General features: G+C 28.2%; 1 protein-coding gene across 1 annotated transcript in view; it reads left to right on the forward strand.

Moving 5' to 3' along the window:
- The window catches only part of LOC107163392 (uncharacterized), a 28598-nt gene extending 17747 nt beyond the window's left edge, over positions 1-10851 (forward strand). The window contains exon 2 of the mRNA XM_015510800.2: positions 8275-10851. Coding sequence (XP_015366286.2) covers positions 8289-10115 — 1827 coding nt within the window. The 5' untranslated portion in view covers positions 8275-8288 and the 3' untranslated portion in view covers positions 10116-10851. The remainder of the gene's footprint in view (positions 1-8274) is intronic.
- The last annotated feature ends 13341 nt before the right edge of the window (positions 10852-24192 follow it).

A 24192-nucleotide genomic window follows, 5' to 3' on the forward strand; every position in this document is an offset into this window, starting at 1 on the left:
GACGACCGTTTTAACTCATATAATATAATATGACCAAGGTTCGCATATAATCGTGTCAATGGGTGGAGATTGCATTAGTTTTCTGTCGACAGCAAAAAGAAAAATGATGATTTAACTTTGTTTGACGTCGTGTTGCCTAGACGTATGTAACTCGGTTTGGTCAAACACGCCTCGATCGCCGGCGGCGGTAGTGACAGAAGAGCTGCGCACATTATAAAACACAATTATAATGCGCCACTTGATTTTGTGCAGGTAGCTAAATAGTGACTGCAGTAGTATAAATTACTCGAGTGTATAGTTGTCAATGGTAGTTCGTCGTATGGATAAATAACCTCCCTATTACCAGTACGGTTCAAACATTTCCACAGATAATATAATGCTATATGAACCGCGCATAAATATAAGTATGTACTTACATAATATTATTATGCACATTGTAAAACCAAAATGGAAAAAAAAACATGTGTACCTAGTTATACTACCTATTTCGTCGATGTGAAACACTCGATTAAGTATTATAATATTCAAAATGCAGTTTCATTTAAATTATAATATAATCACTTTAATTGACAATGCGGACTATTAGTAAGTCATCGTATCATTATTATTTTTAGTTAAAATACATCTTAGGTTGCATATAATATTATATTCTGTTAGGTTGTTAGGTATTGTACAATACCTAACTATTTTTACTGTAGAAAAGTTATTACCTACTGTTAAGTATTTCATTTCTTCGTACCTAGAATAGACCAGTAAATTGCAGTATACCATTGTAGCCGAATATAATTCTGTAATATTTATTTAATAATTTTATTTAACATGCTTGATTATATTAATTATGTATTTTATAATAATATAGCATATTCTTTTAAATTCATACCAACATTAATATTTCAATAAACCACCCTTTAGATGTTGTATTTTCCTTAAATGAGTGTTTTTCCTGAAGTTTAGTATTATTTTGTTTATGCGCTAAACTTATTCGATTTGAACCCATTAAAGATATTCTATCATAATATTATATAATGAGAAAGTGTTTAATTAATATCGGATGAATAATGATATAGTTTTATATAAATAGTATTTATTTTCCACCCCAATGAGCAAAATGCATGTAATATAATAATAATATTTACACGCCGAACGCCGTCGACATTGATAAAATGAACTATAGTTTTTAGTTTTTTAATACAACGGTATAACTATTTTATTTTAAAACGGTTATAATGAGATAAAAAGTATCATCTACCTACCGAAATTTCCATCGCTACAAGACATAAAAGTTTGAGTTCGATATTTAATTTAAATTGTTAGGTAAAAGGTTATCATTTTGTTGATTCTTCTTAATCTTATTAAAAGTGCCATATTATTATCTTAACTCGTCTAATTTAAGTACTTTATGATTTTTATTACTAAATTCTCAGTATTCATGATAATAATTACACATTGGAACATAGCATTACGCATTGTAGATTTGTAGACATGTGAAATTACTTTTCATATTTATTTTTATTTTTTAAATATAATTGTGATTAAAATATTAAATCTTGTTAATTAGAATATACCAAGAATTTTTTTTTAAGTACATCCGTAATACGATAATTCATATACATAATAATATTTAATAAATTTATGTTGAAATATGACAGTACAAATTATATGAAATACTTATAAAATATATTTTCTACGCTTAATACAATTTTCATTATTAAAAAAAAAAAAAAATGTTCTTGATTTTTAACAATCCGTATGATGTGTGGATGATAATATTATAAATATAATTTTAAACATTATCCTACATAATAAATTTAGTGCCAAATCAATAACAAATACTCAACAGTCAATACAAACGTACAGCATTCAGTAATCTTAACTCCGCAATATGTATATATTTATAACTTTCTGGAATGGTAGTCTTAATTCAACAACTGCGTATAGTTAGTTTTAAAATTATATTATATCTCATTATGTGGAGTTGAATAATATATTTTGGTCTTTTAGAAAGTCTTGCAGAAAGCCAAAAATATGTCTGTATGTCTGTACCACAGATATCGAATAGATAATCGTAAGTAGATAACTGTGGTCTATAATGAGCCATATGGTGCCCGACCCCTTATCGTATAGCATACGGACCGGTTACCATTACCAATAAGATATATTTTTGTCGTTTGTGAAATTATATAGGAAAACGTCCGAAGACATTCGGTCGTGTGGACTTGAGATACAAACAAACCTAAAGCTAATAAACGGTGCAACGAATTGCACGTTTAACGAGTCATATTATGTTTGAAAACAACTAGAAATGTGTCAGTGCGTTATTCTTTGGCTGTTTTAGCCTACGACTAAAGTTGACGATCTATCAAACGACATATTTAATATTATGACATATTATGTACAATATTCACGAATGATGGCATTGAGATAAAAGTAAGCAACTACGAGGCTACGACTACCGGCAACGCGATGACAGTTGCATTAAACTTTACTAAAAAAAATATTTATTTTTATTTTTTAATGATATATTAATTACCTCGTACGCCTTATTTTATATTATTTTTTAATGTTCGCGTATAATATGCGATGCTTGCGGAATATCACGCGACTGTCGTCTTTTAGAAAATACTAATTCACGTATTAGTGCCGTTTATTTTTATATTTTGAACAAAAACTAATAATTATAAATTCGTTATCGGACGAAGAACTTTTATACATATTAACTGTGCGGAAAACGATCGATGGTAATGACTAACGAGACGACACAAAGTACCAGTCGCTCGACTGATAAAATACTAAAATGTCTCTCGCGTCCAACATTCGATCAATTGCATTTTCAATTGTTGAAAACACGCAAATGGTATGCAAACACATCCATAGAAACTGCGTTGGTAAACACTGCCATATAGGAAACTGGAAAGTCAATATTTTACTAATAAATTAATATTATTATTTCATTATATCTTTACTCTGGGTTGGTAGTCGTTAAATAGGCATATACAGAGTGATTGTTCTAGCATGTTCACAACTTTTCTGTTCTTCATATAATTAATGCAGATATTTAAAATCTGATTTCAGAATTTTTAAATATACCTATTTAAAGATAGAGTTGTAAAATTGTTTAGATTTTTTGTACTGCTTAAGAAAAACAATCCTGTGGTGATACAAACTTCTTTTTTCAAATAAGGACCTCCTCCCCTTTTTATTGTAAGTTAGATAAGTAGACAATTTTTTTGAACATTTTGATGTACATAATTTATAATTCAAAATTCGAATGAGTGATTTTTTCAGTTATTAAAATGTTTGTTCCAATAGCGGCAATAGCTGCATCATATAATTCTTAAAGATGTTACAAAAATATTAAATAGAGGCCTAATAGGTATTATATTTAGCATGTAACTTGGATCATTTTTACAATTTAATTGATCAATTAATGCTGATGCCCTGATTATTCACTACAATTTTCAAATCACCATATTCTCCCCTCCCACAATCTTCCAAATTTGTTATCACGGTCCTATAACATTGTAAGTGGTTTACAAAGTCAAATAACTCTGCAAAAACATACGATTAGAGCGGGGAGGGGTGAGGTTGATAAATCATCCTTCATAATTTATAATATATCTATGGCCGATTTATATTATATTATTATTGCTTTATTAGACTATAATGTGGTAGAGTCTATAGTATATGGACTGTTTGTCCGGAATGACAAAACAATATTTGATTATACCTGTTTGATTTCGCCTACCCCACTACCACCGCAATGGCGCAATAACTATAGTGACATGTCGCAGAAAAATTGCTTATGCCAGAATCAGGTTAACCGTCCGGGGTTTTTTTTTTTGCCACACGTCGATGAAATTTGAATCAATGTTTGAGTCGCCAAAAGATTTTGCAATATCTATATAACACTATATACAAGCATCTATACACTGCAGGTACATATATATATATATATACGAAATTTGTCGGAACGGTTTTCAAAAACATATACTTATATAGGTACCCGAAACGGTTATAGGGCGATCGGGCTGCTGATATTTACGCCGTGCGCGCGACCTATTTGTCTGCGACGATGATGAATTGATGCATCGTGTTCGGCTGCTGTGACCGATGCAAATCTACTGAATTCGGTTTATATGTTATGTGCATCAGCGCTGCAGTATAGGTACCGGTTTCACTTTTCACACGTGCTCCGCGTTTTTGCGGCGGCGGACCATTTGCACACAATCGTTTTGGAGGAACACACTACGACCACTGTAAAACTGCCGCCATTGTGCCGCAGTTAGGTTTTTATCCTTTTTTTTTTTTCTTTCTTATTTTTCCTCCCGTATACTCTCCTCGAGGCGAATCGAGGGTAACGTCGTACCGTGAGCCGTCTCCGAGGAAACAAAACAGTATACCAAAATAATTGTATAATCCGAAGGTTAACACACGTGAATATAATCATAAAATAATATCGTTGTGCATTAAGAGATCATAATTTCGGTAACCTCCAAAATATTTTAACGTGTGTATTTTTCTCGCTAAGTTGTATCATTACACCTCAATATAACAATATTATGAATATTGATGAAATATTATAACATATCGTATTCCCAAGTAAATATATGTTCAATATAAATTATGGGTGTAATTCAATGGTATCGAACATGTGTATAATAATATTAATATTATTATGTCTATACAAATAAACTAATATTATTTAAGTACTGTATTATAATGTAATTAATTTTAATTAATTACAATTGTTTGACGAATAATTGGTAGGTACAAGATATAAAATGAAAAATGTAATCGATACATTTATAATTATTTATTACAGGTATTATTGTTGAAAATTGCAATCCTACATTTACAGAACTTACGAATTGTAGCAATAGTATCAATTCACATAATATGTTAAAATTTTGTCTTAATTCATAAAAAAAAAAAATCATACTAAGCGAAATGTAATTTGAAGAAATATATATATTTGTGGCAATATAAATACAAAAATAACTTATCTCTGAAGCTAGTTTAGGTTATAATTTTTAGTTGTATACTATTTAGATTACATTACTATGGTAATATGTGCCTTATATAATACTGTAAAACCATAAATGAAATCATTGGAAAGGATTAAAAACATAGAATATGATTAAAGTCTTATGAATTATGGGTTATAATATATTTTAAATATCAACAAGAGGAAATGAAATGTCGGAAATATTCAATCGGTGTTATGCATTTTATTATACTATTTTATTATTTTACAAGTTATATAATTATACAGTTGTTTTATTTGATAACCAAGAAATGTAAAACAATTATCATCTATATACTTTATTTATTTTTATTATTATTGAGAATAAGGCTTCAACAGCTAGGTCATTAGCCTGCGGTTTTAGATACAATATTAAATATACTTTTTTGTTAGTAGAATATAAAATCATTTAATTTTGATAAAATTGTTTATTGGATATAACTAACGTTCTTATTCTCTATTATAACTAATAGAATATTTGTTTTTCTTTATGTGTTTTATAAATTATTTTTAGCACGACTACGATGGTAAATACTTACTTTGCTGAATAAATTGACCAACTATTTCATAAAACTTTTCACTTAAATGTAAAAACTCTATTATAATATCTTAAGCAGAAGTCGTGGCTAGTTAGCGAATAATTGATAAGGGAATATAATATAGTATAAAAATAATTTTTATTATTCGTATAGCTTGTAACTAATCTAATCAGAGGTTCTGTGAATAAATTACAACTTTCTTAGCTAAAATATTATAAGGATTTTATCTCATCATGAGTAATAAAAATTATTGTTTCGGTAGTATTTAAACTTAAATTAGTCACATAAATAAAGACTATTTTAAGATATGAATTAGACGGAAACTTACCATCATCTAGCATCTTTACCTCGTCTACTCGGGACTTAATATTATAATATATTTTTTGTTTGATCTATTAAATAAACACTTTTGATTTATTGAAATGTTAAGCAAATAAATACATAAATTAATAATTATAAAACAATAATCAATTTACTTTTTTACCTCATAATGAAAGTATTATTTTAGATTCTGAGCGGAGCGATTTACCATGATGTGTTTTTTTTTTTTTGTGTCATCACGTTTTGGGGCAATAAAAATGCTTCGATTTTTGACTTCAGTACCTCGTTCGATCTGAAAGTGAATCTAGTTGGTACTTTGGGGGATCAAAAGTAAAAAATTCTTAATACTTTTCTAAATAATCGAGAAAAACAAACTACCTATAAATTAAGGGAAAAACGGGAAATTTTCGATCATTATTAGTTTTTTTAAAACTAATATCGTTAAAAATTTATTTGTTTGTTCAGAAAAGCTTGAGAATTTAATACAAGGCTCATAATATAGTTTTACAATAGCAGTTGAAAAATAAAAGAAATTTATAGCCACATTTTTTTATTACATGCATTCAAATTTTAATTTTGACAACATACGTAAAAATCACGAAAATTCACAAATTATTTTAAGCTAGAAATTCATAAAAAATTTTCTTTTTAAATCTAAGATTTCAAAATGTAATAAAAGATTCCTTACAAGTTTTTCAATCTTTATCACAAATAAAAATTCCACCGGAAATTCTAATTAAATTTTTATGAGCATTTGAAATTTAAATTTTTACAACATTGGATTTTCACTTTTAGCGATTTCCTTATTTTGGTGTAACTCTAAAACAAATGAAATTTTGACTGAATGTTTATATAGGCATTTTATATATTAGATAAAATTTTCAAAATATTTAGATTTGTTTTGAGCTGTTTACTGACATTTTAATTTTTCAATTTTTTTAGTTTTTTTTTTCTATAAATATCGATAAAAATTAATTTATTCGGTAGAAAAGCTTGAAAATTTAATACAAGGCTCCTAACATATTTTTACAAGAGCAGTTGAAAAATAAAAGGAATACATAGTCACAATTTTTATTTATAAGCATTTCAAGTTAAAATGTTGACAACATATTATGTAAAAATCACGAAAATTCTTAAATTATTTTATGCTAGAAATTCATAAAAAATTTTCCTTTTATATCTAAGAATTTTACATTTTATATAAGGCTCCTAATATATTTTTACAATAGCAGGTGAAATATAAAAGAAATATATTGGCACAATTTTTTTTTAAAAGCATTCAAAGTTTGAATTTTAACAGCATATGTAAAAATCACGAAAATCACGAAAATTCGCAAATTATTTTAAACTAGAAATTACTAAAAATTTTTCTTTTTAAATCTAAGATTTGAAAATTTTTAATAATCTATAATATATCCTAGACAGATAAACCATCTTCGTTTAGAATCGTTTTTCGTATACAATGATATAATATCATTGGATTCAAATTTAATTCCATCCATTACAGTAACCCACTTGTACCCTACTGTACAGCAGAGCGACATCCACGACTTACCCGCCTTTTTTCTTATTGCTCTTTATTATTTTCACATCTTACATTTTACTTTTAACCTTTTATTTATGAGTTTCAATTTTAATTTAAAATTCATATGTTTATTGTAAGTAGAATTATACTAAGAGTATTCTTTCCCGTTGAAATATTATTTTTTTTGTCAATTCACAACTACTACTTGTCCTCGGTTTTGAACGCAAATATTTTGATTGCCATAATAATTATTACAACTTGACATTATACACATTATTATATTTTTCAATTAAAATATAGGTTACTTGGTTACTAAATAACATGGTAGACGATAGTTATAGATTAACACGACTACGCAAAATACTATGAGTATTATTGGTAGTACATTCCAAATCGTATAAATAAACGCTCGTCAATATTTATCGCGGTTATTCTTTTATTAATCACCCCGATACCTGATAATTTATTAATGTATGTAGTCCATTATTATTTTGTCAGATTAAACTATGCATATTATCGACGTGTTATAAATAACTTTTAACATACTTAATAATAGAAAATATTACATGTTAGTATTATTTATTATACATTTTTATACTCGTTATAATATATATTATAATCGCTATTTAATTATTGTTGAATTATAGACATAAATTCTAAAAATCGTAATAACGCAAAAAGAGAGTAGGAATAAATATAAAAAATGACTCCTGTCAATAGTTATATTGAAATTTATAGGGTGTTTAAGTGCAAGACCTGTATTATACATTTGAGAACATTAATCAAAATCAATACAATAACATAATATTTATATCATATTTCATTATGAGGTCATCTAAATGTTTTATTTTTATTTTTTATTACAGGAAGAAATGCAGTTATGATCCCACAAATCATCATGCAAGCACTTACGGTTCTGTGTGCCTTGTTTATTGCAAGTGCATCCGCTACACCATGTCCACATCCGTGCAAATGTTTCACCTCTGAAAATGGAATACAAGTAGCTAATTGTACCGACTTACCGGATCAAATGACAACCGCATGGCCACAAAAAATTCTCCGAATTCATTTCGAAACTGATCGAGCGTCAACGATAATGTTGAAAAACAAGGCGTTCAAACACTTCCCGCGTCTTACGTATCTAGATATTACTGGAGGTACGATACATTACGTGGGAAATTTGGCGTTTGATGGGTTACCGGAACTATTGGAACTTAATCTTGTAGGAACGGGAATTAGAAAACTACACCGAAACACCTTCACGAACAACCGAAAACTGGCATTCTTGTCATTGAGTAAAAACCCTAGACTGTTTGTGGGTCCTTCATTCCTCGTGTCCGAATCTATAACCGAACTTGACTTATCAGAATGTGGGTTGACCACACTGAAAAGTGTGTATTTTAAAAATTTGCCTAATTTAAAATACTTGTTTGCTACGAAAAACGAACTCAAATCACTTGGATCACAATTTGGACCTTCCGGTGTCAAGTTTGTAAACCTCGCACACAACCAAATCGAATATATCTACGAAGACTTGGAAGCATATAAACGTTTGAGAACAATTGATCTTACCGGAAATCCAGTTAACTGCACGTGTGAACTTTCGGAAATTGATAAAAAATTATCGTCCAAGGGCGTAGCTTTCGGAAATTCGATTACATGTAATAATACAGGAAAACCATTGGGTGATATGTTTGAAGTATGTTCAGACAAAGAAATGCTGGGAGACGATCCTATGGACATGTACCAAGCAGATCATTTATTAAAAATTGATAAAAGTATGATACAATCAATAGAAGAAATTGATGATTCTGGTTCGGGGTCAGGTAGCGGAGATAGTGAAATTACGACGATAGACGTTAAATCTACTGCACACACTGAAATCAATGATGCAAAACATAACACACAAATTGACGAAGTCAAAAACAATACACAAGTCGAAGAAGTAATAATTACCAAAACTCACGTGAATGATACATTTATAGTTCCTAAAATCGAAACGACTTCAATAGAACCCTCTACTACCACGGTGGACGTATCGACCAAAGATAAAACAGATGACACTACTATACTCCCGACCGAGGAAGTAATGGTTCACGTTCAACCTTCGGTCAATCCATCAGACGGAAATTCATCCACTATGCGATCCAGCATGGACCGTGGAATTGTCTCACAGACGATACAAGCGCAAGCGCCAGAAGACGAAGACAATGTCCAGACCCAGGTAGCCGAGTTCTTAAAGTCTAATGTATATATAGCTGGAACAGCGGCCATATTGTTAATAGTCATCGTGGCTATTGTTTACAAAGCCGTGTGTTTGGGAAAATCACGGAGTCACAGTATCGTGTCCAGTAATGATAAGTCCGTCGAGCTCAAAGATATCAAATACGAAGCGGCCAACACGGAGGACGCACGTGACGATTCACCGGCTAGTTCGGTGGAAGAGAACTTGCTGGGAGACCACGATAGCGACGACGAAGACGACAGTATCGGCCCCAACGAAGATGATGTATTGTCTTCGTCGCCGGCAATCAATGGTCTCGCTCAAAACGGTTTGCTGAACAGCGTCATGGATACGGTGAAAAATAACGAAGCGCCCGCAGTGAGGACTGCACCCGGCAACCAAGACGTTCCTACCAGAGTGATTGTGAAATTGTGTGAAACTCCAAAAGCCTCCAAGCCAATAACAATCAATAACGTCCATTAAGTACTTCTCGCAACATGAAGTAGCTCCTATATATTATTGGACGACGACGAAAACACATATCCAAATGTAAAATTCGTAGCATAATGTATGTTTACCATTTAAATGTATTAACGGTGGCCCGTGTATAATTTAAGTTTTAACAGACCATTAAAAAAAATATATATCTACACAACAAAAAGTAAAATTATACAAATCAAATATTTCTAGTATATTATTATACACTGGTACTAGATGAGAAAACGACTGTTGGGTTCAGCGATTAACTTCGATCCCTGTGGTGTCATTATCATTGTTGTCGTACATCGACGTTTTGATTTATATATTTTGTTTCTTTACCAACTCAGATTATATAAATACGTCATCCCGTACCTACATTTCGATATTTGTTTAGTTTTATAATGATATGATTAAATGTTTTTTTAATCAAGCTTTTAGCTGATTAAAAGATTATACCACATAATATCTATATTTTTAGAGGTTGAAAATACTGTAAATGTACATTTTGCTTAAATATTTAATATTATTTTATTTATTGTTTTTCTACTATTTATTTTTTAATGATCTGTAACTTATGTTAAATTTTAATGTAAATTGTTTTTAATGTAGGTATAATACTCGTACACTATAATTATTATGTTTATTTGTTTTTTTTTTTTTGTAAATAAATAATTATTATTATATTTTACAGATTTCCAAATTGAAACAATAATGAATAAACTATTTTTAATTATTTTAAGTTATATATTTTGTTTAAGAATTTTGGTGACTATTTGATTAAGAATTTCAATCGTCCACTTAATCACTTGTTTTAGAAAATGCATTAGTAATTACTGATCATACCAGGGTTTGGAACTTGATACAACCAAGTGAATTATGTGTGTCTATATTATGATATTATATTATACGTAGAAAAACTCCAACATAATAGGCTGCAAGAACAATCTATTGTGCGATAATATTGAACACTTCAATCATATTTGTATCAAATACAATACGCTTTAAACAAATACTGAATTATCGATCTACGACGATCGTAACAAAACATGTTTAAAGTTCCAAGTACTGGACTGATAACGGAGACATAATATACGGTTAATAAAAAATATATACAATGGTCGAATCATATTATAGGTACTTCACTAAAAGTGTCGTTTAAATTAAACAATATTATGTCGATCGACGCACAGAATAACGTATAATATATATATTTTTAAACATTATAGTAACGAATAACTATCGTCTGATATTAATATAATATTGGAAATGTGATCAAATATGTTATTCCTACATAACTCACCATTCTAATGACGTATCGGTTACAAATATCAATATAATTACCTATTATACGTTTGAGAATGTCATACCGCATGACTTTTTTTTTATTGACATTGTCTTCGTCTTATGTAACTAATGCATAACATAATTATATTATATTATCGTAATTTACGTTCAACATTATTTCAATGATGTGTTGCAATTACTGCTGTGGAGTAAAATGGTGATAGCTAGGAGAAGAGAAAGGCAAAATAGTTCATTTTCCGAAATCGAAACCATTAACTTAACTAATTATTGTTTGTTTGTACACATATACTCATTTCGCGTGGCTTGGAAACAAATCGTAGGTACCGGTGCACCACTAGTATAAAAAATAATATTAGGTACAACATATAATAGTTCATACAAAATAGGTGATATAACTTGTTTGAAGACCTATACCTTCTATGATTTGATATAAAACCTAACCTGTAATCATAATTCATGACATTAATTGGGTTATTTTTATAAATTTAGATGATGCGATAATGTTGACAATATTTTTATGTTTAGAAGAAATTTGAAGTAACTAAATGTTATTTGCAATAATTTGAACGAAAAAATATGTTTATTTTATGAAAGTATGTTAAAGATTAATTACATTCTTTCTTTAATGTAGATGGCATTACATAAGATTTCTACATTTGGCATATCTTGGGGCGGTAAACAATGCCTTAATCCTCACCAAAATGTAAATGTAGCAAGTTAACCACATTTTCTTCAAAATTACGCTACTGGTTGTTTGCTTAAATTATATTATAATAAATAAATATTGACCTATATTATCAAAGTTAAAGGTGAGAATATTATTATCCGAGTACTTTCGTTGGTTTTTACTTTTTATGTTACCTATTTTATGTTTTAATATCCGAGTTATGATTGGAAGAATTACAGTAGTAATCATATGATAGGTATTATTTTATATTTATAAATTAAATAATTTCGAAATACTACTCAATTAAAAATTTAAAACAATATATGCTGTCAAAAAAAAAAAAAAAAACAATGCACTGAGAACGAAGATAATGTTTTTATGTTTGACAAATCGTAATCATAATTTATTGTAAGTCTATTTTCTCTAATTATTATAAAAAAACGAACATTCAACCACACAAATTCGTAATTGCTACAAACGAAAATTTGTCAAGTCGTTTTTGATTGTTAGACGCAGACAACCACTGCATAATATGTAACGATGTGATGAAGGTAATGTACTTACTCTTAATCTATTACACGTTTGGTTACGGTTATCATAGTGATATTTAATATTTGATATTATATTATTATCTGTATAATTCGTATTTGCACGTTTGACTTACTCGGAACTAATAAAAATGATAAAATACTTGAATATATAATATTAATGTAGAACTTTTGCACACTAGCAAAATTGCAAAGTGCAATCATTAATATATAAACGTTTTATCGCGGTTGTGTATGCGTGTATTATAATTAATTGTACTATCTACCTTATATTTTTAATGTTCACTATTTAAGACTTAAGAGGACGTCACACCCGCATGCGTTGTCTTCGTCGTACAAGTGCGTAGCATAGAAAATTTTACGCTCAGCAAATCTCGTTTATCTCCTTTAATTTGAAATTTATAGTGAATTGACCTATTATAAAAATAAAAGGCAAAATTATTACCGAGGGCATATCTTGGGATTTTTATTATATTTTAATTTTAAACCGAGTTATAAGTATTTTTGGATATAAAAATAATTTATTATTTTAAAATACTCATAAATCGCTTTAAAATTAAAATATAATAAAAAGCCCATGAGATGTCCTCGGTAATAATCTTGACTTTAATTTTTATAATAGGCCATTCACTCTAAATTTTAAATTAACGGAAATAAACGTGATCTGCTGAGCGTACAATTTGTTATGCTACGCATTTGTACGACGGATACAACACATGAGGGTGTGGCGTCCTCTTAAGAGCAATATCATAATTATATCAGATAAAATCAAATTACATACGATTTTAAAAAACCGTTTTAACTATAATTTTCGATACAGGTATTATATACAATTTATATAAATTCGATTAGTGTGTAGAAATGTTCACGTGGTAGTGAAAATGCAAATTAACCAATTAATAAAAATAAATACAGCGGCGCTTATATGTTTGGTATCATACGATTTACTGTGTATATGGTTTGTGTATTGGCGATTGCATAGTCGTGCAAAGTTCGAAACCTAAATTATTTCTATAATAGCGGTTTTGAAGTTCAATTATAATTAATAACATCGTATTGTCAATTACTAATAATTATGATGTTTTACACCATTAAACCCGACTAATTCAATACCAAACCTCGTTATAACTTTTATCGAAAATAGTATTTTTAGCTTTTATACGGAAAGCACTAAAGACTGGAATTTTATGCGAAACATAAAGTTCATTAATATATTGCATTTAATAGTATTTATGCATCAAAGTAATAAATTAATACAATTATGAAGGATATGCAAAAATATATAAATAATATACAAATACATATACAGTGAGGCACCTACCTATATATTACGTTTCTGCATCAACATATAGTTAATAAGAAACTGGTTAAATGTTTTTAATATATTATAAAATAATATTCAAATGATATTCATAACAATAAATATAAATTAAGCACTCTATAAAATGTGATATACATCGGATTTTAAATATTTGGCCGGCCACTGTTCGATAATCATTGGTTCAAAAACAGTGTTTAAAAAATAATGAATTATAAAAAAAAATTTAGCAAAAAAAATATTTAATGATTATAAAAAATAATTCAGGGGGAGCTTAAACTATAATATCTAATGTTTATGTAAAAAGTAAGATGAAAAATGATTAAAAAAATCTAATAAATAATGATATAATATAAGTTTAAACAAATAATATGCAAAAAAAAAGTTTATCTAAGATAAATAAATAGATACCATTTATATATTAGTCTAGATAACATACTGGATAATTAATAATTGTATCTTGATAATTATCAAGATAAATTTATCTAGATAAGTCTCAACACTGCAAGTAGTACCACAACATCTATGTGTAAAATATTAAAAAATATTGACCTTTCTTTGTCTCACCGTAATAATCGATGAAAATATGATAGGTAAAGATCGGTTTTGATCGTAAAAAAAAGTTCCAACTATGCAATTATACACGAAACATATTTACGAATTAAAAAACTGTTTTCGATCACTATACTATTCAAAATTAACAATATTTCAATTTTTCTTTTCTAGAAATGTAGTTTAGTGACGCCTTAATCGATCTGGATATGTTTTGAAGTCCGATCGGAACTATTTCCCCTAAAAATTCAACAAAATATAAAATGTATGTTAAAATTGAATCAACAAGTGGTACACCAACATCTATGTGGAAATAATTAAAAAATATTGACCTTTCTTTGTCTCACCGTAATAATTGATGAAAATATGATAGGTAAAGATCGGTTTTGATCGTAAAAAAAAGTTCCTACTATGCAATTATACACGAAACATATATGCGAATTAAAAAACTGTTCTCGATCTCTATACTAATTAAAATTAACAATATTTCAATTTTTCTTTTCTAGAAATGTAGTTTAGTGACGCCTTAATCAATCTGGATATGTTTTGAAGTCCGATCGGAACTATTTCCACCTGAAATTCAACAAAATATAAAATGTATGTTAAAATTGAATCAACTAGTGGTACACCAGCATCTATGTGTAAAATAATAAAAAATTATGATTTTTTTTTGTCTCACCGTCATAATTGATGAAAATATGAAAGGTAAAGATCAGTTTTGATCATAAATAAAAGTTCCTACTATGCAATTATACAAGAAACATATTTGCGAATTAAAAAACTATTGTCGATCACTATACTATTTAAAATTAACAATATTTCAATTTTTCTTTTCTAGAAATGTAGTTTAGTGACGCCTTAATCGATCTGGATATGTTTTGAAGTCCGATCGGAACTATTTCCCCTCAAAATTCAACAAAATATAAAATGTATGTTAAAATTGAATCAACAAGTGGTACACCAACATCTATGTGGAAATAATTAAAAAATATTGACCTTTCTTTGTCTCACCGTAATAATTGATGAAAATATGATAGGTAAAGATCGGTTTTGATCGTAAAAAAAAGTTCCTACTATGCAATTATACACGAAACATATTTGCGAATTAAAAAACTGTTCTCGATCTCTATACTATTTAAAATTAACAATATCTCAATTTTTCTTTTCTAGAAATGTAGTTTAGTGACGCCTTAATCAATCTGGATATGTTTTGAAGTCCGATCGGAACTAATTCCACCTGAAATTCAACAAAATATAAAATGTATGTTAAAATTAAATCAACAAGTGGTACACCAGCATCTATGTGTAAAATATTAAAAAATATTGACTTTTTTTTGTCTCACCGTAATAATCGATGAAAATATGATAGGTAAAGATCGGATTTGATCGTAAAAAAAGGTCCCTACTATGCAATTTACAGGAAACATATTTGCGAATTAAAAAACTATTTTCGATCACTATACTATTTAAAATTGACAATATTACAATTTTTCTTTTCTAGAAATGTAGTTTAGTGACGCCTTAATCAATCTGGATATGTTTTGAAGTCCGATCGGAACTATTTCCACCTGAAATTCAACAAAATATAAAATGTATGTTAAAATTGAATCAACTAGTGGTACACCAGCATCTATGTGTAAAATAATAAAAAATTATGATTTTTTTTTGTCTCACCGTCATAATCGATGAAAATATGAAAGGTAAAGATCAGTTTTGATCGTAAATAAAAGTTCCTACTATGCAATTATACAAGAAACATATTTGCGAATTAAAAAACTATTTTCGATCACTATACTATTTAAAATTAACAATATTTCAATTTTTCTTTTCTAGAAATGTAGTTTAGTGACGCCTTAATCCATCTGGATATGTTTTGAAGTCCGATCGGAACTATTTCTAGCTCAAAATTCAACAAAATGTAAAATGTATGTTAAAATTGAATCAACAAGTGGTACACCAACATCTGTGTGGAAATAATTAAAATATATTGACTTTTTTTTGTCTCACCGTAATAATCGATGAAAATATGATAGATAAAGATCGGTTTTGATCGTAAAAAAAAGTTCCAACTATGCAATTATACACGAAACATATTTGCGAATTAAAGAACTGTTTTCGATCTCTATACTATTTAAAATTAACAATATCTCAATTTTTCTTTTCTAGAAATGTAGTTTAGTGACGCCTTAATCAATCTGGATATGTTTTGAAGTCCGATCGGAACTAATTCCACCTGAAATTCAACAAAATATAAAATGTATGTTAAAATTAAATCAACAAGTGGTACACCAGCATCTATGTGTAAAATATTAAAAAATATTGACTTTTTTTTGTCTCACCGTAATAATCGATGAAAATATGATAGGTAAAGATCGGATTTGATCATAAAAAAAGGTCCCTACTATGCAATTTACAGGAAACATATTTGCGAATTAAAAAACTATTTTCGATCACTATACTATTTAAAATTGACAATATTACAATTTTTCTTTTCTAGAAATGTAGTTTAGTGACGCCTTAATCAATCTGGATATGTTTTGAAGTCCGATCGGAACTATTTCCCCTAAAATTCAACAAAATATAAAATGTATGTTAAAATTGAATCAACAAGTGGTACACCAACATCTATGTGGAAATAATTAAAAAATATTGACCTTTCTTTGTCTCACCGTAATAATCGATGAAAATATGATAGGTAAAGATCGGTTTTGATCTTAAAAAAAAGTTCCTACTATGCAATTATACACGAAACATATTTGCGAATTAAAAAACTGTTTTCGATCACTATACTATTCAAAATTAACAATATTTCAATTTTTCTTTTCTAGAAATGTAGTTTAGTGACGCCTTAATCAATCTGGATATGTTTTGGAGTCCGATCGGAACTATTTCTAGCTCAAAATTCAACAAAATATAAAATGTATGTTAAAATTGAATCAACAAGTGGTACACCAACATATATGTGGAAATAATTAAAATATATTGACTTTTGTTTGTCTCACCGTAATAATCGATGAAAATATGATAGATAAAGATCGGTTTTGATCGTAAAAAAAAGTTCCTACTATGCAATTATACACGAAACATATTTGCGAATTAAAAAACTGTTCTCGATCTCTATTCTATTTAAAATTAACAATATTTCAATTTTTCTTTTCTAGAAATGTAGTTTAGTGACGCCTTAATCAATCTGGATATGTTTTGAAGTCCGATCGGAACTATTTCCACCTGAAATTCAACATAATATAAAATGTATGTTAAAATTAAATCAACAAGTGGTACACCAGCATCTATGTGTAAAATATTAAAAAATATTGACTTTTTTTTGTCTCACCGTAAGAATCGATGAAAATATGATAGGTAAAGATCGGATTTGATCGTAAAAAAAGGTCCCTACTATGCAATTATACAAGAAACATATTTGCGAAATAAAAAACTGTTCTCGATCTCTATACTATTTAAAATTAACAAGATTTCAATTTTTCTTTTCTAGAAATGTAGTTTAGAAAAGCCTTAATCAATCTGGATATGTTTTGAAGTCTGATCGGAACTATTTCCCCTCAAAATTCAACAAAATATAAAATGTATGTTAAAATTGAATCAACAAGTGGTACACCAACATCTATGTGGAAATAATTAAAAAATAATGACCTTTCTTTGTCGCACCGTAATAATCGATGAAAATATGATAGGTAAAGATCGGTTTTGATCGCAAAAAAAAGTTCCAACTATGCAATTATACACGAAACATATTTGCGAATTAAAAAAGTGTTTTCGATCACTATACTATTCAAAATTAACAATATTTCAATTTTTCTTTTCTAGAAATGTAGTTTAGTGACGCCTTAATCAATCTGGATATGTTTTGGAGTCCGATCGGAACTATTTCTAGCTCAAAATTCAACAAAATATAAAATGTATGTTAAAATTGAATCAACAAGTGGTACACCAACATATATGTGGAAATAATTAAAATATATTGACTTTTGTTTGTCTCACCGTAATAATCGATGAAAATATGATAGATAAAGATCGGTTTTGATCGTAAAAAAAAGTTCCTACTATGCAATTATACACGAAACATATTTGCGAATTAAAAAACTGTTCTCGATCTCTATTCTATTTAAAATTAACAATATTTCAATTTTTCTTTTCTAGAAATGTAGTTTAGTGACGCCTTAATCAATCTGGATATGTTTTGAAGTCCGATCGGAACTATTTCCACCTGAAATTCAACATAATATAAAATGTATGTTAAAATTAAATCAACAAGTGGTACACCAGCATCTATGTGTAAAATATTAAAAAATATTGACTTTTTTTTGTCTCACCGTAAGAATCGATGAAAATATGATAGGTAAAGATCGGATTTGATCGTAAAAAAAGGTCCCTACTATGCAATTATACAAGAAACATATTTGCGAAATAAAAAACTGTTCTCGATCTCTATACTATTTAAAATTAACAATATTTCAATTTTTCTTTTCTAGAAATGTAGTTTAGAAAAGCCTTAATCAATCTGGATATGTTTTGAAGTCTGATCGGAACTATTTCCCCTCAAAATTCAACAAAATATAAAATGTATGTTAAAATTGAATCAACAAGTGGTACACCAACATCTATGTGGAAATAATTAAAAAATATTGACCTTTCTTTGTCTCACCGTAATAATTGATGAAAATATGATAGGTAAAGATCGGTTTTGATCGTAAAAAAAAGTTCCTACTATGCAATTATACACGAAACATATTTGCGAATTAAAAAACTGTTCTCGATCTCTATACTATTTAAAATTAACAATATCTCAATTTTTCTTTTCTAGAAATGTAGTTTAGTGACGCCTTAATCAATCTGGATATGTTTTGAAGTCCGATCGGAACTAATTCCACCTGAAATTCAACAAAATATAAAATGTATGTTAAAATTAAATCAACAAGTGGTACACCAGCATCTATGTGTAAAATATTAAAAAATATTGACTTTTTTTTGTCTCACCGTAATAATCGATGAAAATATGATAGGTAAAGATCGGATTTGATCATAAAAAAAGGTCCCTAATATGCAATTTACAGGAAACATATTTGCGAATTAAAAAACTATTTTCGATCACTATACTATTTAAAATTGACAATATTACAATTTTTCTTTTCTAGAAATGTAGTTTAGTGACGCCTTAATCAATCTGGATATGTTTTGAAGTCCGATCGGAACTATTTCCCCTAAAAATTCAACAAAATATAAAATGTATGTTAAAATTGAATCAACAAGTGGTACTACACCAACATCTTTGTGGAAATAATTAAAAAATATTGACCTTTCTTTGTCTCACCGTAATAATCGATGAAAATATGATAGGTAAAGATCGGTTTTGATCGTAAAAAAAGTTCCTACTATGCAATTATACACGAAACATATTTGCGAATTAAAAAACTGTTCTCGATCTCTATACTATTTAAAATTAACAATATTTCAATTTTTCTTTTCTAGAAATGTAGTTTAGAAAAGCCTTAATCAATCTGGATATGTTTTGAAGTCTGATCGGAACTATTTCCCCTCAAAATTCAACAAAATATAAAATGTATGTTAAAATTGAATCAACAAGTGGTACACCAACATCTATGTGGAAATAATTAAAAAATATTGACCTTTCTTTGTCTCACCGTAATAATTGATGAAAATATGATAGGTAAAGATCGGTTTTGATCGTAAAAAAAAGTTCCTACTATGCAATTATACACGAAACATATTTGCGAATTAAAAAACTGTTCTCGATCTCTATACTATTTAAAATTAACAATATTTCAATTTTTCTTTTCTAGAAATGTAGTTTAGTGACGCCTTAATCAATCTGGATATGTTTTGAAGTCCGATCGGAACTATTTCCACCTGAAATTCAACAAAATATAAAATGTATGTTAAAATTAAATCAACAAGTGGTACACCAGCATCTATGTGTAAAATATTAAAAAATATTGACTTTTTTTTGTCTCACCGTAATAATCGATGAAAAAATGATAGGTAAAGATCAGTTTTGATCATAAATAAAAGTTCCTACTATGCAATTATACAAGAAACATATTTGCGAATTAAAAAACTATTTTCGATCACTATACTATTTAAAATAAACAATATTTCAATTTTTCTTTTCTAGAAATGTAGTTTAGTGACGCCTTAATCGATCTGGATATGTTTTGAAGTCCGATCGGAACTAATTCCACCTGAAATTCAACAAAATATAAAATGTATGTTAAAATTAAATCAACGAGTGGTACACCAGCATCTATGTGTAAAATATTAAAAAATATTGACTTTTTTTTGTCTCACCGTCATAATCGATGAAAATATGAAAGGTAAAGATCAGTTTTGATCGTAAATAAAAGTTCCTACTATGCAATTATACTAAAAACATATTTGCGAATTAAAATACTATTTTCGATCACTATACTATTTAAAATTAACAATATTTCAATTTTTCTTTTCTAGAAATGTAGTTTAGTGACGCCTTAATCGATCTGGATATGTTTTGAAGTCCGATCGGAACTATTTCCCCTCAAGATTCAACAAAATATAAAATGTATGTTAAAATTGAATCAACAAGTGGTACACCAACATCTGTGTGGAAATAATTAAAATATATTGACTTTTTTTTGTCTCACCGTAATAATCGATGAAAATATGATAGATAAAGATCGGTTTTGATCGTAAAAAAAAGTTCCTACTATGCAATTATACACGAAACATATTTGCGAATTAAAAAACTAGTCTCGATCTCTATACTATTTAAAATTAACAATATTTAAATTTTTCTTTTCTAGAAATGTAGTTTAGTGACGCCTTAATCAATCTGGATATGTTTTGAAGTCCGATCGGAACTATTTCCACCTGAAATTCAACAAAATATAAAATGTATGTTAAAATTAAATCAACAAGTGGTACACCAGCATCTATGTGTAAAATATTAAAAAATATTGACTTTTTTTGTCTCACCGTAATAATCGATGAAAATATGATAGGTAAAGATCGGATTTGATCGTAAAAAAAGGTCCCTACTATGCAATTTACAGGAAACATAGTTGCGAATTAAAAAACTATTTCGATCACTATACTATTTAAAATTGACAATATTACAATTTTTCTATTCTAGAAATGTAGTTTAGTGACACCTTAATCAATCTGGATATGTTTTGATGTCCGATCGGAACTATTTCCCCTCAAAATTCAACAAAATATAAAATGTATGTTAAAATTGAATCAACAAGTGGTACACTAACATCTATGTGGAAATAATTAAAAAATATTGACCTTTCTTTGTCTCACCGTAATAATCGATGAAAATATGATAGGTAAAGATCGGTTTTGATCGTAAAAAAAAGTTCCTACTATGCAATTATACACGAAACATATTTGCGAATTAAAAAACTGTTCTCGATCTCTATACTATTTAAAATTAACAATATCTCAATTTTTCTTTTCTAGAAATGTAGTTTAGTGACGCCTTAATCAATCTGGATATGTTTTGAAGTCCGATCGGAACTAATTCCACCTGAAATTCAACAAAATATAAAATGTATGTTAAAATTAAATCAACAAGTGGTACACCAGCATCTATGTGTAAAATATTAAAAAATATTGACTTTTTTTTGTCTCACCGTAATAATCGATGAAAATATGATAGGTAAAGATCGGATTTGATCATAAAAAAAGGTCCCTACTATGCAATTTACAGGAAACATATTTGCGAATTAAAAAACTATTTTCGATCACTATACTATTTAAAATTGACAATATTACAATTTTTCTTTTCTAGAAATGTAGTTTAGTGACGCCTTAATCAATCTGGATATGTTTTGAAGTCCGATCGGAACTATTTCCCCTAAAAATTCAACAAAATATAAAATGTATGTTAAAATTGAATCAACAAGTGGTACACCAACATCTTTGTGGAAATAATTAAAAAATATTGACCTTTCTTTGTCTCACCGTAATAATCGATGAAAATATGATAGGTAAAGATCGGTTTTGATCGTAAAAAAAGTTCCTACTATGCAATTATACACGAAACATATTTGCGAATTAAAAAACTGTTCTCGATCTCTATACTATTTAAAATTAACAATATTTCAATTTTTCTTTTCTAGAAATGTAGTTTAGAAAAGCCTTAATCAATCTGGATATGTTTTGAAGTCTGATCGGAACTATTTCCCCTCAAAATTCAACAAAATATAAAATGTATGTTAAAATTGAATCAACAAGTGGTACACCAACATCTATGTGGAAATAATTAAAAAATATTGACCTTTCTTTGTCTCACCGTAATAATTGATGAAAATATGATAGGTAAAGATCGGTTTTGATCGTAAAAAAAAGTTCCTACTATGCAATTATACACGAAACATATTTGCGAATTAAAAAACTGTTCTCGATCTCTATACTATTTAAAATTAACAATATTTCAATTTTTCTTTTCTAGAAATGTAGTTTAGTGACGCCTTAATCAATCTGGATATGTTTTGAAGTCCGATCGGAACTATTTCCACCTGAAATTCAACAAAATATAAAATGTATGTTAAAATTAAATCAACAAGTGGTACACCAGCATCTATGTGTAAAATATTAAAAAATATTGACTTTTTTTTGTCTCACCGTAATAATCGATGAAAAAATGATAGGTAAAGATCAATTTTGATCATAAATAAAAGTTCCTACTATGCAATTTTACAAGAAACATATTTGCGAATTAAAAAACTATTTTCGATCACTATACTATTTAAAATAAACAATATTTCAATTTTTCTTTTCTAGAAATGTAGTTTAGTGACGCCTTAATCGATCTGGATATGTTTTGAAGTCCGATCGGAACTAATTCCACCTGAAATTCAACAAAATATAAAATGTATGTTAAAATTAAATCAACGAGTGGTACACCAGCATCTATGTGTAAAATATTAAAAAATATTGACTTTTTTTTGTCTCACCGTCATAATCGATGAAAATATGAAAGGTAAAGATCAGTTTTGATCGTAAATAAAAGTTCCTACTATGCAATTATACTAAAAACATATTTGCGAATTAAAATACTATTTTCGATCACTATACTATTTAAAATTAACAATATTTCAATTTTTCTTTTCTAGAAATGTAGTTTAGTGACGCCTTAATCGATCTGGATATGTTTTGAAGTCCGATCGGAACTATTTCCCCTCAAAATTCAACAAAATATAAAATGTATGTTAAAATTGAATCAACAAGTGGTACACCAACATCTATGTGGAAATAATTAAAAAATAATGACCTTTTTTTGTCGCACCGTAATAATCGATGAAAATATGAAAGGTAAAGATCAGTTTTGATCGTAAATAAAAGTTCCTACTATGCAATTATACTAAAAACATATTTTCGAATTAAAAAACTATTTTCGATCACTATACTATTTAAAATTAACAATATTTCAATTTTTCTTTTCTAGAAATGTAGTTTAGTGACGCCTTAATCAATCTGGATATGTTTTGAAGTCCGATCGGAACTATTTCTAGCTCAAAATTCAACAAAATGTAAAATGTATGTAAAAATTGAATCAACAAGTGGTACACCAGCATCTATGTGTAAAATATTGACTTTTTTTTGTCTCACCGTAATAATCGATGAAAATATGATAGGTAAAGATAAGTTTTGATCGTAAAAAAAAGTTCA

The sequence above is a fragment of the Diuraphis noxia genome, unplaced genomic scaffold (genome assembly GCF_037042655.1).
Source record: "Diuraphis noxia isolate RWA-SAM2 unplaced genomic scaffold, SU_Dnox_SAM2 contig0003, whole genome shotgun sequence".
Lineage (NCBI taxonomy): Eukaryota > Metazoa > Arthropoda > Insecta > Hemiptera > Aphididae > Diuraphis > Diuraphis noxia.